This window comes from Hemiscyllium ocellatum, chromosome 4 (genome assembly GCF_020745735.1).
Source record: "Hemiscyllium ocellatum isolate sHemOce1 chromosome 4, sHemOce1.pat.X.cur, whole genome shotgun sequence".
Classification (NCBI taxonomy): Eukaryota; Metazoa; Chordata; class Chondrichthyes; order Orectolobiformes; family Hemiscylliidae; genus Hemiscyllium; species Hemiscyllium ocellatum.
Genome location: NC_083404.1, coordinates 11,556,863 through 11,576,179, shown reverse-complemented (window position 1 = coordinate 11,576,179; position 19,317 = coordinate 11,556,863). Strand labels below are relative to the sequence as shown.

Sequence of the window (19,317 nt, the reverse complement as noted above, 5' to 3'; positions counted from 1 at the left end):
CCCTTGTGATTGGAGGGTTCCTAGGCGGAAGATGAGGTGCTCTTCCTCCAGGCGTTGTGTTGCCATGGTCTGGCGATGAAGGAGGCCAAGGACCTGCATGTCCTTGGCGGAGTAGGAGGGGGAGTTAAAGTGATCAGCCACTGGGCGGTTGGGTTGATTGGTGCGGGTATCCCAGAGGTGTTCTCTGAAACATTCCGCAAGTAGGCAGCCTGTCTTCCCAATGTAGAGGAGGCCACATCAGGTGCAGCAGATGCAGTAAATGATGTGTGTGGAGGTGCAGGTGAATTTGTGATGGATATGGAAGGATCCCTTGGGGCCTTGGAGGGAAGTGAGGGGGGAGGTGTGGGTGCACGTTTTGCATTTCTTACGATTGAAGGGGAAGGTGCCAGGAGTGGAGGTTGGGTTGGTGGGGGGTGTGGACCTGACGAGGGAGTCGCGGATGGAGTGATCTTTCCGGAACGCTGATAGGGGAGGGGAGGGAAATATATCCTTGGTGGTGGGGTCTGTTTTGAGGTGGCAGAAATGACGAAGGATGATGCGATGTATCTGGAGGTTGGTGGAGTGGTAGGTAAGGACCAGTGGGGTTCTGTCCTGGTGGCGATTGGAGGAGCGGGGCTCAAGGGCAGAGGAGGGGGAAATGGAGGAGATGCGGTGGAGAGCATCGTCAACCACATCTGAGGGGAATTGCAGTCTTTGAAGAAGGAGGCCATCTGGGTTGTTCAGTATTGGAATTGGTCCTCCTGGGAGCAGATGCGGCGGAGGCGAAGGAATTGGGATTATGGGATGGCGATTTTACAGGGGTCAGGGTGGGAGGAGATGTAATCTAGGTAGCTGTAGGAGTCGATCTGTCAGTTTATAGTAAATGTCCGTGTTGAGTCGGTCGCCCGAGATAGAAATGGAGAGGTCTAAGAAGGGGAGGGAGGAGTCTGAAATGGTCCAGATAGATTTGAGGTCGGGGTGGAAGGTGTTAGTAAAGTGGATGAACTGTTCAACCTCCTCGTGGGAGCATGAGGTAGCGCTGATACAGTCATCGATGTAGCGGAGGAAAAGGTGGGGGCTGGTGCCAGTGTAGCTCGGAAGATGGACTGTTCCACATATCCGACGAAGAGGCAGGCATAGCTGGGGCCCATGAGGGTGCCCATGGCTACTCCTTTGGTTTGGAGGAAATGGGAGGATTGGAAAGAGAATTTGTTCAGAGTGAGGACCAGTTCAGTCAGTCGAAGGAGGGTGTCAGTGGAAGGGTACTGGTTGGTTCGATGACTGTACTGGTGCTATCTTGTGCTCCCACGAGGAGGTTGAACAGTTCATCCACTTTACTAACACCTTCCACCCCGACCTCAAATTTACCTGGACCGTCTCAGACTCCTCCCTCCCCTTCCTAGACCTCTCCATTTCTATCTCGGGCGACCGACTCAACACGGACATTTACTATAAACCGACCGACTCCCACAGCTATCTAGATTACACCTCCTCCCACCTTGCCCCCTGTAAAAACGCCATCCCATATTCCCAATTCCTTCGCCTCTGCCGCATCTGCTCCCAGGAGGACCAATTCCAATACCGAACAACCCAGATGGCCTCCTTCTTCAAAGACCACAATTTCCCTTCAGACGTGGTTGACGTTGCTCTCTACTGCATCTCCTCCACTACCCGCTCCTCTGCCCTTGAGCCCCGCCCCTCCAATCGCCACCAGGACAGAACCCCACTGATCCTCACCTACCACCCACCAACCTCCAGATACATCGTATCATCCTTCGTCATTTCCGCCACCTCCAAACAGACCCCACCATCAAGGATATATTTCCCTCCCCTCCCCTCTCTGCATTCCGGAAAGACCACTCCATCCGTGACTCCCTCGTCAGGTCCACACCCCCCACCAACCCAATCTCCACTCCCGGCACCTTCCCCTGCAACAGCAAGAAATGCAAAACCTGTGCCCACACCTTCCCCCTCACTTCCCTCCAAGGCCCCAAGGAATCCTTCCATATCCGCCACAAATTCACCTGTACCTCCACACACATCATTTACTGCATCTGCTGCACCCGATGTGAGCTCTTCTACATTGGGGAGACAGGCCGCCTACTTGCGGAATGTTTCAGAGAACACCTCTGGGACACCCGCACCAACCCACCCAATCGCCCTGTGGCTGAACACTTTAACTCGCCCTCCCACTCCACCAAGGACATGCAGGTCCTTGGCCTCCTCCATCGCCAGACCATGGCAACACGACACCTGAAGGAAGAGCACCTCATCTTCCGCCTAGGAACCCTCCAACCACAAGGGATGAATGCAGATTTCTCCAGCTTCCTCATTTCCCCTCCCCCCACCTTATCCCAATCCCAAACCTCGGACTCAGCACCGCCTTCTTGACCTGCAATCTTCTTCCCGACCTCTCCACCCCCACCCCTTCTCCAGCCTATCACCCTCACCTTAACCTCCTTCCATCTATCGCATTCCCAACGCCCTTCCCCCAAGTCCCTCCTCCGTACCTTTTATCTTAGCCTGCTTAGCACACCTTCCCCATTCCTGAAGAAGGGCTTATGCCCGAAACGTCAATTCCCCTGCTCCTTGGATGCTGCCTGCCTGACCTGCTGTGCTTTTCCAGCAACACATTTTTCAGCTCTGATCTCCAGCATCTGCAGTCCTCACTTTCTCCATGTTAAAATGTCCCATAGTATCAGGGATGTGCAGGCTAGGTGGGTTAACCATGGGAAATGCAGTGTTACAGGAATTGGTGGGACTGGGTGAGATGATCTTCAGAGGGTCACTGTGGACCTGATGGGCTGAATGGCCTGCTTCTGCACTGTAGGGACTCTATGATTCAATGCTGTCAGGAAAACAATCACAACCCTCCTTGTTCAAAAAGAAAAATGCATCAGCAATATAGGGGCCAATTTCAACTTGACAAAATCACATAGCTGAGCTGTAGTGATTGTAACAAGGTCAGCCAGGTGGACCTCATAGAACATGAATTCCCTGATTGGGATTGTTAATCTGTTCCAATTAGGGAGCCCTGGCTGACAGATAAGAACAGGAGTATCAAACATCCTGTTCATTCCGAGAGCTGTCTCTGCGGGAGCTGAATCAGTGTCAAGGATTCTCGATGTGTGACTAAAGGGTGATTTGGTGAGGGGATACCTGTCTCTGTGGAGTTACTTCAGGAGCATTAGCAGTTTCAAAATATTATTGATAGACCTAATACCCCGCTAACGCAGTCACTGCCATTATTTTTAAAATTGTTGACTACCAAATGCTGAAATGAATCCTTCTTTCTGATGTAATGCCATTTAGAACAACAAACTAGAGTCCTATGATAGCCATCAGATCTTGCCCTCAGCCCCATCTCCTTCCCATTTATCTCACCACCTCCTTGGCTCACAGCATCATTCCTGATGAAGGGCTTTTTATTCCCAAAATATTGATTTTCCTGCTCCTCGGATGCTGCCTGACCCACACCATACCTTTTCCAGCACCACACTCTTGACTCTAATCTCCAGCATCCGCAATACTCACTTTCATCTATCAGACCAGGATTGTCATTTTAGAATACACATATCCAGAAAGTATGCTATTAAGAGGTGATGCATTTTGGAAGGTCAAATTTGAAAGCTGAGTACAGGATTAAGGATAGGATTCTTGGCAGTGTGGAGGAACAGAGGGATCTTGGGGTGCAGGTACATAGATCCCTTAAAATGGCCACCCAAGTGGACAGGGTTGTTAAGAAAGCATATGGTGTTTTGGCTTTCATTATCAGGGGGATTGAGTTTAAGAGTCTTGAGATCTTGTTGCAGCTCTATAAAACTTTGGTTAGACCGCACTTGGAATACTGCGTCCCGTTCTGGTCGCCCTATTATAAGAAAGATGTGGATGCTTTGGAGAGGGTTCAGAGGAGGTTTACCAGGATGCTGCCTGGACTAGAGGGCTTATCTTATGAGGAGAGGTTGACTGAGCTAGGACTTTTTTCATTGGAGAAAAGGAGGAGAAGAGGGGACCTAATTGAGGTATACAAGATAATGAGAGGCATAGATAGAGTCGATAGCCAGAGACTATTTCCCAGGGCAGAAATGATCAACACAAGGGGTCATAGTTTTAAGCTGATTGGAGGAAAGTATAGAGGGGATGTCAGAGGTGAGTTCTTTACACAGAGAGTTGTGAGAGCATGGAATGTGTTGCCAGCAGCAGTTGTGGAGGCAGGGTCATTGGGGACATTTAAGAGACTCCTGGACGTGCATATGGTCACAGAAATTTGAGGGTGCATACATGAGGATCAGTGGTCGGCACAACATCGTGGGCTGAAGGGCCTGTTCTGTGCTGTACTGTTCTATGTTCTATGTTCTAAGAGTGGAAGCATTTTTATGGATGGTTTTTGAACTATACAATAGAACAGATTCTAAATGTGTGTCAAAGGTAGCCTTGGATATAAGTCTAGGGGCTTGGTAAAGTCAGTTGGCAGGGTTCTTTCCCTTGTGGGGTCTGAAGAGTCAAATTTTGGGCATCCTACCACCCCACCACCTGTTTTTCAGGACCTCCACATTGGACAGCAGTCCCCAACACCTCAGGCCAGTGAAGATTGACAATAACATCTCCTCCACGATAATCCTCAACACTGGAGCACCGCAAGGATGTGTTCTCAGCCCCCTACTGTACTCCCTGTGCACCTATAACTGTGTAGCCAAATTCAGTATGAACATCTTCTACAAGTCTGCTGACAGCACCACCCTGGTAGGACGGATATCAAACAACTTTGAGTCAGAATACAGGAAGGAGATAGAGGGCTTGGTGTCACGATGCAAAGATAACATCCTCTCTCTCAACGTTGCTAAAACAAAAGAATTGGGCAACACGAGAAGGGCATGCCCCTATCTACATCAACAAAGTTGAAAGCATCAAGTACCTAGGAGCGACGATAACCAACAATCTGCCCTTGATCTCCCACGTTAATATGACAGTCAAAAAGGCACAACAATACCTGTTCTTTCTAAGGCAACATAGGAAATTTGGCATATCCATAAGGACTCTCGCCAACTTTTACAGATGCACCATAAAAAGCATACTTACTGGGTCCATCACGGCCTGTTACGGTAACTGCACTGCCCAGGACCAGAAGGAACTACTAGAAAGTTAACTTCCATCCAGCTTTTCTGTAGCAGCCCGGTAATATTCTCTTTCAATCTCTTTCAGTAGGCAGAAGACACAGAACCTTGAACACACGCACCAACAGGTTCAATAAGAGCTTCTTCCTGGCTGGTGTTATACTGATGAATAGATTCTCTAACTTTGGATAATGTTGATCTTGCTAAATTTGATCTTATTTTGCGCACCTCCTGTGCAGCTGTCACCCTGTATGCCTCACTCTGTCTAAGCACCCTATGACCAGTATACCCTTGTTCGCTATGATCCGCCTGTACTGCTCAAAAAAGAAAGCTTTTTAATGTACAGGATATACGGGACTACAATAAATCAAATCAAAGTCAGACACTACAGGCAGTGACTGTGCACAACCCGTGGACACAAATCTTTACCTCTGACACTTACCAATCTCACTGCATCCTCATGGGACATCTTGGACACACTTACACTAAGTTTCTGCACTTCAATGCTGCACTTTGCACAGAGCTACAGACCACACCTGATGGAATTGACCAAGGTGAATGTTAGGGATCCTCATGTGCTCTTTCAGGACTCACTTACTTTGCATCTACTTGACTACTCGCAGAATCCCTGCCTTTCCTGGTCTTACCTCTCTGTGCTTTGGCCCCTCAGTCAGAGCTTAAAGATTCACAATACTTCTGTCTTGTCTTTTAGTGCAGACATGAAACCAGGCAATTCTTCATGATTTAAAGCCAAAAAAAGCTGCAAGTACTGTAAATCAGAAATAAAATCAGAAATGGCTCATAAAGCTCAGCAGGTCTGGCAGCATCTATGGAGGGGTTGGATCTGAGAGCATGGAGTGCAGTCACTTCCTGGAAGGATGCAGGTGAAGGGAGAGTATTGGAGCTGGGAAAAGGTGTCTGTGGGATAGGGAGAGGACTCTTGCCCAAAGAAATGGGCACGGAAGAAGAGTTCAATGTCATGTCATGCCTGAAATTCATTAAGGTGGTGATGTAGATGGATAAAGCTGAGACCTCTGCTGAGTACAGAACATCCAGCACTGGAGAGCGGAAGCTTAGGAGGAAGGGTGAATAGATGACAGAAGGTGGGGTTGGTGGGGGGGGATGGAATCAAAGGGGAGAGAAGGGAACAAAGGTTCCAGGAAGGACATGGCTATCTCTTAAGTTGTTGTACCTTGTGTGCCTTGACACTTGAAAGGAAAAGGAAAAGTTTCTTGTTAGCACTTCAATGAGCCAGAGGATGAAGTGGAACTGGGGGGTGGTGCAGCCCTGAGCCAGTGTGATGGGTAGCTGTAGGAGAGAGAGGTTGAGAATATGCATTTGATGACACACGGCATTGAGTGTGGACCTCAGGATGCTGTGAGAACAGCTGTCTGTGAAACATATGATCCTGGGTGGATTCAAAGTATGAGGAACGAAACTTGAGTAGGAAACCAAATGGGGTGTGCCAATGAGGAATGTGATGTGGCTATGGAAACGAGTTTTGGTAAATACCTGGTCAAACGCCAGGAGAAACAGTGAAAGAATGTTGGTAGACAAGAGAGAAGATTGGAACAGAAATCCCATCAGAGAGAGAGGAGCAGAACTTCTTCAAGATGGGCCTGCCCAGAAGAGAAGTGGCAATGAGTTAAATACCAAGTAAAGATCGAAAAATCCACAGATGCTGCCAGACCTGCTGAGCTTTTCCAACAATTTCTGTTTTAGTTCTTCATGATTTTCAGCGGTGATCAGTTAAGAGAGTGGACAGATCACTGTGCAGCATTGTTGATATCAGTCTCACACCAGCACCATCTATGCACCAAAATCACTGCATATTCATCTATTGCAGGGATATAGTCCTTAGTCAAATCAGGTAGACAGCTTTCAGTCATGTGATTTCATCACAGTATATCAAGAGCAGGCTTTGATATCAGTCCAGACTTGTACATGGTCAGTTGGCTGTTTGGTGTGGTCAGTGGATTCGATCCATGCCTTTACAGACTAAGGAGTGGGCCATGGCCATCTCTATAGATCCTATGCAAACAGTCCAGGAAGTCATTCAGGAAGCTGCACAGATATTAATGAGAGGCTGGTCACTCATCTTTCTGTCCACGGCAGTAAAGAGAGAGATCCACAGTCAATCCTGGGTGTCAAGGGCCTTTGCTGAATACATGTTATCTGTTTGCTGTTGTCGAAGATTAGAGGCTGAATGTCCTTGACTGCTGAAGTGTTCCCCGACTGGAGGGAAAATTCCTGTCAGGCAACACTTCAGTTGTCAAGGGCATTCAGCCTCTGATCGTCGGGTAAGTATCCTTCAAGGTGGCCTTCGAAATATACAACACAGAATGGCCGAGCAGAAACAGATAGCCAAGTTCCATTCCCACAAAGACGGCCTCAACTGTGATCTTGGGTTCTTGTCGCGCTACATGTGACCCCACCACACTGGTCTGTATTTGTAAAGTTTTCCTCGCTGTCCTGTTTGGCATCATCACCTTGATAAATTGTTATGATACTCTGCCTTAATTAACTTGTACAGTTTTGGATTACTTGTTACTTTGGTTAGACCCCCCCAGCATGTGACTGTTATGCCTATCATGTTATTCCAGTCATTTGGTTTGTCCCCAACACCACTTTATTTAAAACTTTTTTTTAGTTATCTCTCTGCCTCATTTATTTGGATTAAAGGTCATCCCTTTGCTGATTATTCAGCTGTTGACTCTTTACTCTCACCATCCGACACTTTTGGTCACCTGCAGAGACTTATTATCCAACAATCCACTCACACCAGTTGTATGACCTTTTGATCTCTCTGCCCTTGATCTCTCTGCCTATAAACTCTGTGCCTGTGTGCTTCCTTCTTGCTTCACCTGACAAAGAGGCTACGGTCTGAAAGCTTGTGATTTCAAATAAACCTGTTGGACTGTAACCTGGTGTTATATGACTTCTGACTTTCAACTCGCAATGACACAACATTACAGATGTCACAAAAAACCTTGTGGAATATACAGTGGGCATTTTTTGAACTTCTGTTAACAAGATGGAGAGAAAACATGTGATACGACTGTGCTTGTGTGTATATATACTTGAACTTAGAATAACAGAAGAGTACCAACAGCAGTAAGAGGAGAAAAAAATGAAGAAATACTTCATCATGGAAAAGGTGGTGAAAATGTGAAAATCTCTTTCGAGAAAAACAGCAGATGCTAGCTTAGTGAATGATCCTTAAGTGTGGGATTGCTGAATTTTTTTCTAGCCAAGGGTACAAAAGGATACAAAGCTAGAGCTAGGCCTTGTTGGATAGCTTTAACATAGAAATTAACCATTATCTCAATGAACGTTAATCTTTGGAATTCCTTGCCCAGTGAAGTAGTTGACATTACTTCAGTAAACATTTTTAAAGCTAAGGTAATTTTTTTTAACAATAAAGCAATTAAAGGATATGGTGAGAGCGCAAGTAAGTGGATCAGAGTCCACAAAAAGATGAGCCATGATCCTATTGAATGGCAGAACAGGCTTGAAGGGCCAGTTCTAATGTTCTTATAAATGGCTGAACAAGTTTGAAATGTTATATTCCTAATTCAATCTTTTTTTAAATCTTATTAATTAGGTATTGCACTGAGTTCACAATTGAATCACTGTCCTTCCACTGCACTGTAGAGAATCGTTCATTTGCAAGATGGATGCAGTATCTCCGAGAGGGTTACACTGTCTGTGTAACATGTCAGCCACCAGCTATGAATTCACACAATCACCGTTGTCATGGTGATGGGGCAAATGATAATGGGTAATTATAAATTTCATCAAAAGTGCATGTATGAACAAAATTTATAATTCAGCTAATGAATTACTTTGCTACGTAATTTCTTGAGTTTGTCCATTTCTGACACATGTATTATTAAACTGTACCAGTCCATTAGTAGTTTTATTAGATGAGCTAACATATTGTACATTATTGTCCTATGTATAGTGTAAAAAGTGAGGTCTGCAGATGCTGGAGATCAGAGCTGAAAATGTGTTGCTGGTTAAAGCACAGCAGGTTAGGCAGCATCCAAGGAACAGGAAATTCGACGTTTCGGGCCAGAGCCCTTCATCAGGAAACATATGTATAGTGTATACCTATGAAAATAGTAATTCAAAATCTATATTCTAAATTATTACAAGTGAAAAATCTTTTTTAAAAAGTGCAAATATAAGCCTTTAAATTATGGTTGTCCTAGCACAACAGTAGAAATGTAGAAATAGTTATACTTGTGCCCAGGAATATACAATTAACAACATTTTGTAGATTTTTTGTTTGCTTATTTACATCACATAGGAATATTCAATATTTGGACAGTGGCCTAATCAGAAGAGGACAGATCATGAGGTAATTGTGTTTAAGACCTACAGACTATTTAGCAGCACTGATACATAATCTTAATCTGGGTAAGTGTGAGGTGCTGCTCTTTGGGAAATCAAATGTTAAGGAAAAGTATACAGTTAATAATAGGACTCTGAATAGCATTGATGTATAGAAGGATCTTGGGGTTCAAGTCTGTGGCTCCTTAAAAGTGGCCACACAAGTAGATATGGTGGTAAAGAGGTTGTATGGCATACTTGCCTTTGTTGGTTGGGGAATTGAGTACAAGACTCAGGATGTCATGTTGCAGTTTTATAAGCCTTTGGTTAGGCCACACTTCATGTATTGCATTCAATTCTGGTCACCACATTACAGGAAGCATTTAGAGGCTCTGGAGAGGGGGGAAGAAAGGTTTACCAGGATACTACCTGGTATTAGAGGGTATGTGTTATAAAGAGAGGCTAGAAGAATTTGGGCTACTTTCTCTAGAATGGCGGAGGCTGAAAGGAGTCTATAAAACTATGATAGAAGTCTATAAAACTGTGAAATGTATAGATAGGGTTGATGGTCAGAAACTTTTTCCAAAAGTTGAAATGTCTAATACTAGGGGCATGTATTTAAGGTGAAAGGGGGAAAGTTCAAAGGAGACATGAGGGGCAAGTTTTTTGCACAGAGAGTGCTAGGAGTCTGGAATGCAATGCCAGGGGTGGTGGTGGAGGGAGCTACACTAAGAGCATTTAAGGGACTTTTAGAGAAGCAAATGAATATGCAAGGAATGGAGGAATTTGGACAGGGAGAAGGTATTAGTTTCATTTGGCGTCATGTTTGGTACAGCATCATGGGCCGAAAGTCCAATTCCCATGCTGTACTATTCTTGAAAATTAAATTATATAAATACTTAAATTGTGTAAACATCAATTCTGTATTTCACAGGTTCAATGAACACATCAACATATTTGGAGAGCTCTTCACAAATACTGACTGATCTGTTTCATATTTCCATGATTTTCTTTTTGTTTCAATTTTTCCCTAAGTTCTTTCAGGTATATTAGTTTACATCTTCTTTGGTTTGGTTGTCAGATGTACTTTCTTCTCATCAAAGCTAGTTCATTCTGTAGCCCTATGCATGTTGCATCTACACATATTTCTATACTGACTGATGAAGCTCATACTTACATTGAGTTTATTCTTTTCTTTTTTATGTTTCCATTTCTGGCAGGACTCATGTCTTCCAATGGCAAGCAGTGGGCAATCCTCAATGTAGAGGAACATGGAGAAAAGTGCGTGAGGTGGCAGAGTGCTCATGCCCTATTGTTCACAGTTTTATATTTACTTGAGAAGTCGTTTCTTATTTTAGAAATGTTACACGCTAATAGATTAAGCTTAAATTTTTAACAATTTGACAATAATACCACTCGCTTTGATTCAAGATCACACCATGGAGGGATTACAAAGCAGCACTGATCTTTCAGAATGTGAATGAAAATCTTTGCATAGCCCCATTCGACTGTTGAGTAAAATGCGGACAGGTAGTGAATTTTTTAATGCATTGTTGCATTTTAATTTTTTTGTTTAAAGATAAAACATACCTCCAGGCATATCACAGACATTTTGGTTTAGAAATATAATTCAAAATTGATGATATGTTATTTTTAGCAGTTTAAAATTAATGTAAATCAATAAGAATGCATTTAGTAAACTTGATCTTTCAGGCCACATCTAGTCCAGATGAATGAGGCAAAAGTAGATTAGTAAGAACTAATCCAGCTCCTAAACAGATCAAGTGGCCAAACATTAAATAGTGATTGAGCAATATTAATGTCAGTACTCTAACATTAAAGTGTGAAATCAAATGTGATGGTGTGTTCAGTAGACACAGCTTTTCAATTGGAATGAGCTTTGAATTTCGTCTGGACAATGCTTTGCCTCACTTAGGGATAAAGAATGCAGTAATATTGGCAGAAAAAATCTATTCTATCTGCCAGTAAAATCAGAACTTGCTGCCAATACTAATTTGGAGATTTCACTGTATTCATTCATATTAATTATATTGTTGCAAGCAAATTTCAGTATAATAGATAATTGAAAGAATGTTTAATTATTTTGCTTAAGACATATGCAGTTTTGTCTGACTGATACCTGGGGAGAATTCAAAATAACATTTTAGAAATGGAGGAAGGTCATGATCCTAGATGAATCCTAGTCAGTTTTGGATTCTGCTGAACAGTCACAGCAACTGTTTAATATGGGCTTTACATGTATTCAAAACAGTTTACGGTAAGATAGTGCATTTAGATACTGGCAATCACCATTGAAGCAGAAATACAAAGGTTTCTCTCAACAATATAATGTGAATCCTGAAATCAAAAGCACTGTTCAATTTAATCTTGCACAAAACTTAATTAGAATATGCATTACTTAAAGTCACGATGCAAGTAAATAAACCATAAATAAAGCAAATTAGGGGTCTAGAATTGACAATGAGAGCTGGTGTAAATACACCGTAACAGTTCTCTGATTCTATAAAATTACATTGAATTTGTACAGCACATGAGTTAGACCACATATTGAATACTTGCAACAATTCTGACCATCTTATTATAATGAGAATATAATGGCTCTGCATAAGGTTTGACAATAAAGATTTACTGGAATAATTCTAGGATTGAGAACTTAGTCTGATCAGAAAAGATTAAACATGAAAATTAATTAGTTATGGTTTTCAAATAGAGTTTTAAAAAATTGCAGCACCTGATAATACTAACATTTTATTTACTAAAGGTTTTTGATTAGTCAGGTAATTAAGAAATAACTGTTGTAGTTTATGTAAATTTATGATTATTGCAGTCAACTGTATTGTGTATAAGAAACCACTCACCTTGGACTGTAACTGGTCAACTGACATTTCAAATATATCGCTGATTTTAAGCAAACCTTTTTATTATATGTTTGAATTAATGCAGTGAATTTAAACAGCTGTTTAACTACTCTCTCAGTTCTGGCACTGAGTATCTATAACAATGTAAACTTTATGTCTGGAGTTTCGTGAGTGTTTACAAAGAATGTGCCTAGATATTAGTTCTATTATCCTTATTTGGTGGAAATAAAAACCAGCTTGGTTCTTTCTACATTTCAATGGAGCCATTATATTCTGAAACACGCTCTTCCTCCTAATTTCAGACTTAGTTCAGAACTGGAAAGAATTTATACCTTTCTATTTCGGGCAGCTCCTTCCTCCATTGATATAGGCTCGAAGGCCACATCAAATTTCTGTTAGCAGTCTGGCATGTGCAAGTAAACCTAAATACAGCTACTGGTGAGTGTCAGGTAATACATTTTAATATGAAGAATATGTTCTTCTAAATCACTTTAAAACAAGCTAAAGAATCAAGTAACATATATCTAAAGCAACCTTTAAATATTTAATCAAAAATATAGTATTTTTCAGAATATGGGAATTATTACAACACATTATATTGATTATGATTGATTAATTGATTGATAACATACTTGATTATGTAATTTATTACAGAAAGACTGCATTTTTAGCAGTTTTTAAAATTAATGTAAATCAATAAGAATGCACTCAGTAAACTTGTTCTTTCAGGCCACGTCTAGTCCAGATGAATGAGGCAAAAATAGATTAGTTAGGTGAGCAATGACTGCTCAGACTATTGACTTTGAGAAAGCACATTAAGGTGGAGAAAGAGATGTATACAATTCCATCATATCAGTTATAGATAAAGCCTCTTGTCACTTTGTTGTATCATGTTCCAAGTAAACCCCCCATCCACACCCAAATGTTTTTCTACATCCAGCCCTGAAAAGTCCCTTGCAACTCAGCTTTCTAAATCATAAACACCTATCTTTTGGTTTTCTTTTTAAAAAATATTTTTATTGAGAAATTTCTTCTTCACAAAATTATAAAATTACAAAAATATAACAATTTTACATTTTAACAACAAATACAACAAACTAACTAACCAATCTACAAAACAAATCTATAAATAAATAAATAAATAAATAACTAAATAAATAAATATTTACTTGCCACTCAGCACAGCCACACGGAAGCTCCCAACTTTCGGGAGCATTAATTATTACAAGTATATTTATTTAGGAATTCTTCCTCCCAGAACTCAAAGCTCACTAAACCTAATCATCATGGCTAAACAAATGCCCTAATTAAAATGACAGACAAATCTGCTTCTAGGTAATTCAAAAAGGGCTGCCATGTCTTATAAAAAGGTTCTGTTTAATGGTGCACTATGTTTGTGAGGAAATCCAAAAGGATGTGTTTCATAATTAACTTATACCATCCCAATGGGCCCAGGGGATTCTCAGACACCCAGCTCATCAAAATGTTCTTCCTCGCACAGTAAGTGAGAATGCTAAATAGCTTTTTCCCATGTACATCTAAGGAAGATAAATTCGGCAAGCCCAAGAGAAGAGAGACCAGATCTACCTTAACTTCAGTCCCCAGAACCCTCTCTATTACTCCTGCCACAACGCTTCAGTACCTATGAAGCTTGTGGCATGACCACAAACAATGAGTGAGGTTACCTGTGTTTATTTTGCACTGGGGGCAAATTGGGGATGCTCCCTTTTTGAATTTTGCAAGACGATCTGGGGCCAAATGAGCCCTATGAAAAACCTTCAACTGCATGGCATGTGTTCTTTTATAAATCGAGATCTTTCTTGTGTTCTCCCAAATGTCCTCCCATGTCTGAGGTTCTCCACTCCCAACTCTTGCTCCCAGACCTCATATAGTCACTCATATCATTCGAGTCACCGCACCCAGTAGGTGATAGAGAGTACTAACTAAGACAGTGCTCACAGCTTCTGTGTATCGGACCTACAGGCATTGGTCAAAAGAGTAGTCTTTTTTTGGATAAAGTCCCTAATCTGAAAGTAATGACAAAGATCTTTGCTGGACAATCCATACTTGTGGCTCATTTGGTCGAGGGACGTCATGATCTCCCCCTCAAACAGGTCTCCCAAACAAGAGACTCCCCTGGTTGCCCACAGTTTGAATTCAAGGTCCATTATCCATGGCCAGAATCCCGGCTTACCAACCGTAGGGGTAAGAAAGCAGGTTTTAGAAAAAACTGCCCTCACTCTGTTGCATTGCTCATCATGCTTTGGCCATATTAATAATGATTGGATTCTGACAGTATTCACTAACTGTCTTCATCTTATCCATAAATAAGAATCCCAGTGCCTTCTCTGATTGATGTAATGGATTGGAGGGCACTCTTTTTCCTGGCCAGATATGGCCTATCACCATGCTCAAACAGCCTTTGTTTCACGAAGTTCTCTCTTCACTCTCTGAGTGAGCATGGAGTTCAAAGCAATCCAGAGAGCTGTGACCCACTGCAATTTAGTCACTGACAGCCTATCAAAGTATGCTGTCAAAGTTGGCTGCTTTCAACCAATGCTCGAGCAGATATCACTGCTCTCCCTTCTGTCACTTCCTGCTAGCTGGCTAAGAGATAACTATCCCCCTACCATAGGCCTTAGCAGTCTCCCAGAGTACAGATCGGTTACTAGACACACTCAAATTGATAGCCAAGAATGCTTTAAACTCACTCGAGAAGTACTCAACAAACTTACTGTACTTGAGAATAAAAGGATCCATTTGCCAATGCCATGAACCTGTTCCATTGCTCTTAACCTCAACCTTCAAATGCACTGCCACATGATCAGAAATGGCTGTTTCCAATTTTACAGGATGTCACCAAACCCAGAAAGACCAAGGGAGCCAACAAAAGGTCAATCCTGATGTCACACATGTGTGGATTGGAGAAGAAAATGAAGTCCCTACATAGGGTGAAGACATCTCCAAACATCCACTAACCCCAGTTGCTTGGATTGTAGAGAGATATTTGGGAGGCCTTTGGGCATTCATTGCACCGTGGGGTCCATGAGGCAATTAAAATCTCCCCCTATGATAGTGTGTCGCATTCCAAGGACAATCAACTTAGAATGTGCATCAGTCAGGAACTTGAGGAGGTGTGCTGGTGGACAGTAAACATTTAGGATGCCATACTCTTCACCATGTATTAAAGCTTTAAGGATTACAAACCACCCATATTCATCTTTAAATTTGATCTCATAACTTAAATGGACAACTCCTCTACTTTTAGCATTAAAGGATGAAAAAAACACCTGATCAAACCCACCTTGCAGTAGCTTTAGGTGCTCTTTATCATCAAGATGGGTTTCTTACAACAGAGCAATATCGACCCACTCCTTCCTGAGACTTGAAAGTACTTTTCTTAACCGGCGAGTAACTCCCCTTAATATTCCAGGTGCACCATTTAAGGGGATGCTTAGCCATATACCTCTATAACAACCCTTGAACCCCTCACCCAGAGAGGAAGAACCCTACTCACAACGCGCCAATGTAAATAAATGGAGATGCATGGAGTCTAAAAATTACACACACTAAAATACATTAACAAAACTTTCAAAAACGACCTTGACTAAAACCCAACAAATTAAACCAATTACAACATTCAAAAAACATTTGATGGGAGATTCTACCCCCCTTGCCCACAGGGGGCACTTACAGTACCCGCATACATCTTTATAACTCTTAGCTTGAGCTTCGCCCCAAACTCAGGCAAAGGATTAAAAAAGTTAAGTATTATGAATAAATAAATTAAAAGTGGGCACTTCACTTATCCCCAACCCTACATTGACCTTAATTATCACTGGGAAGAAAAAAAAACACTTTATGTGATAAAATAATAAAGAATTAGGAGAAGTACACTAGTTAGAGAAAAAAAAAGGGAAAAGAAAGAAGAACCATTATTGTCCATGTTCTGTGGACCATCAGGTCTACTTCAAAGTGTCCAGAAAGGTCTTTGCTTTTCCTGAGGAGTCAAATACATGCACGGACTCTTCATGGTTGAAATGGAGCACTGCCGAGTACCTGATGGAATATTGAATATCCAGATCCCTCAGTCTCTTCTTCACCTCATCAAAGGACTTCGTCTTGTCAATCACAGCCGCAGAAAAGTCCTGAAAAAATGTAATCTTTGATGCTTTATAAATCAGGGCCTGTGGATCCTTTCCAAGTGATCTGGAGACTTCCATTACCTTTTGTTTGTCCCCATAGGACTGGAATCACACTAGGACTGAGCGAAACACTGGTCCAAACTGGGCCTGTGTGCCACCACCCGGACCGCCTCAGCCTACCAGCTCAGAAATCGTGGCAGCCATTCTTCAAAGAAATTGGCTGGCTGCTCGCCTTCCTTTTGCTCCGGCAGACGAACAACCCAGAGTTTTATTCTTCAACCTTGATTCTCGAGGTTGTTGACCTGTTCTACTAAGGCCCATACTTGCTTCTCCTGGGCCTGGATATGTCTTGCCGAGGTCTTGACTGCGATCTCTGATGTCGTGGTCCACCGCTTGACCCCCTCCATTTGCTTTCCAACTCTGACGCTCCTGCTCATGCTTCTGCAGCATGGCCAAGATCAGTTGCAGCCTGGTGTGACTCTCTTCAATCGATGCCTCAGTCTTCTCCAGAATTTTGTGAACTCCACAGCCAGGGCTTGTTGGGTAGGTGAGTCCATTGGGATTTCAGGGGAGGCCACAGCTGCAGCCATGGGACTGTCTGATGCTGCAGGAGAATGTCCTGCATGTTGCGATTTATTCTGTCCTTTGCCTATAGTCATCTTCCCTTATTAAAACAAAGGTTAAAAATCACACAACACCAGGTTATAGTCCAACAGGTTTAATTGGAAGCACACAAGCTTTCGGAGCGACGCTCCTTCATCAGGTGATTGTGGAGGGCTCGATCGTAACACAGAATTTATAGCAAAAATTTGCAGTGTAATGTAACTGAAATTATACATTGAAAAACATTGAAATTTTGCAATGTATAATTTCAGTTACATTGCACTGCAAATTTATGCTATAAATTCTGTGTTACGATCGAGCCCTCCACAATCACCTGATGAAGGAGCGTCGCTCCGAAAGCTAGTGTGCTTCCAATTAAACCTGTTGGACTATAACCTGGTGTTGTATGATTTTTAACTTTGTACACCCCAGTCCAACACCGGCATCTCCAAATCATAAAAAAAAGTAACAATTCTACTGATATTAAGCTATAGATTTTCTTCAAAATAGCTTAGATGGGGAGGGTAAAAGCACCACTTCACCAGAACTCAGCAAGGCAGACCTGTTAGATCCCAAACGTTTGGGTTTCAGTTCACCTCTTTTCTGCAGCTACTGTAATGAACCAGAGCAAACCTCCTTCAAATATATCAAGGAGATAGCCTAACTTTTTCTTGTGTAAAGACAAGTATAAGGTGCTACATTCCAGATGTAATTCAATTGGTTACACTATTCAGCTTTAAACAAAACACATTTTATTCTTACGTTAAAATACAAAATCAAAAGAATTGATATAACAGATTAATAGCTAATTTAAGTACTAAACAGTAACTGTTCCAACATAGCAACATCCCATAAACACACCTTTGGCAAAGGAAAATTCAATGTAACATGTGATTCTGACAGCAGAGAGAGAGAACTCCAGCTTATGCTGTGGTCGAGAGAGACATAGCTGCTTCCACAACCAACTTCAAAACCTCAACAACTATTGAAAGCTGACCTACAAACTTGGTTCTGTAGGAGCCTGACTCCGCACATTCAAGCTGCTTTTTTGTTCCAATATTTTTAAAATAACTCCAAAGCCTCACAAGCTGTTAACTTAATTGGCTTGGATCAGACCACTCAGTACCTCTGCCTCAACATCTCATCGTTAAAAAAAAAGACAAAATGCGTCTCTTAAAGCCATAGTAACATCACACTACTAAATTACTCAGCTACACCCTTTGATGCCCTGGTCTCCAATAAAATTACTAAAATCTTTCACTCGAGCCACTTCACTTTCCAAGGCCATCATTTCCACTCTTTTATTTCCAGGGAACACTGATTTGACGAGATATTGAAGCTAGATCCGACTGGACTATCTAAAATGGTATCAGTTCCTACTCATCTGCTAAAAATGGTTCATTATTCCAAGAGATGTCTGGGAATGACAAGATAACCCTTGGCGTGGTGGCACAGTGGTTAGCACTGCTGCCTCACAGTGCCAGAGACCCGGGTTCAATTCCCGCCTCAGAATTTGCACATTCTCCCCGTGTCTGCGTGGGTTTCCTCCCACAGTCCAAAAATGTGCAGATTAATTGCCCGTAGTGTTAGGTGAAGGGGTAAATGTAGGGGAATGGGTCTGGGTGGGTTGCTTTCCGAAGAGTCGGTGTGGACTTGTTGGGCTGAAGGACCTGTTTCCACACTGTAAGTAATCTAATCTTAAAAAAAAAGTGAAACCACAGCACATTACAAGCTCATACTGGTCAATACTGAAGTACCTGAGATCAGGTGACAGGGCAGTGCAAATGTCTATGAGTGTCATCGTCTTAGGGCGGCACGGTGGCACAGTGGTTAGCACTGCTGCCTCACAGCACCAGAGACCCGGGTTCAATTCCCGCCTCAGGCGACTGACTGTGTGGAGTTTGCACGTTCTCCCCGTGTCTGCGTGGGTTTCCTCCGGGTGCTCCGGTTTCCTCCCACAGTCCAAAGATGTGCGGGTCAGGTGAATTGGCCATGCTAAATTGCCCGTAGTGTTAGGTAAGGGGTAAATGTAGGGGTATGGGTGGGTTGCGCTTCGGCGGGTCGGTGTGGACTTGTTGGGCCGAAGGGCCTGTTTCCACACTGTAAGTAATCTAATCTAATCTAAACATTGATTTATTTTCTCTACCACAAACTGTCATCTTAAACCTCTTTCTCTTCCATCCTTATCTCCAATGTGTGCCAGGAACTCATGGATTTGTCACTAACATAGATACAACCCTTCCAGCTGGCAAAACATGCTTT

The 19,317-nt window shown here is 42.5% G+C and overlaps 1 protein-coding gene across 7 annotated transcripts in view; it reads left to right on the top strand.

The window, feature by feature from the left end:
- Positions 1-12,497, top strand: part of LOC132811078 (somatomedin-B and thrombospondin type-1 domain-containing protein) — a 41,768-nt gene extending 29,271 nt beyond the window's left edge. For 6 of the 7 annotated variants that reach the window (XM_060822762.1, XM_060822761.1, XM_060822757.1 and 3 more), the window contains 3 exons: positions 8,698-8,874; positions 9,406-9,456; positions 10,649-12,497. In XM_060822762.1, the coding sequence (XP_060678745.1) occupies positions 8,698-8,874; positions 9,406-9,456; positions 10,649-10,766 (346 nt within the window). In that variant the 3' untranslated portion in view covers positions 10,767-12,497. The remainder of the gene's footprint in view (positions 1-8,697; positions 8,875-9,405; positions 9,457-10,648) is intronic. The other variant, XM_060822770.1, reaches the window with a different exon arrangement.
- The last annotated feature ends 6,820 nt before the right edge of the window (positions 12,498-19,317 follow it).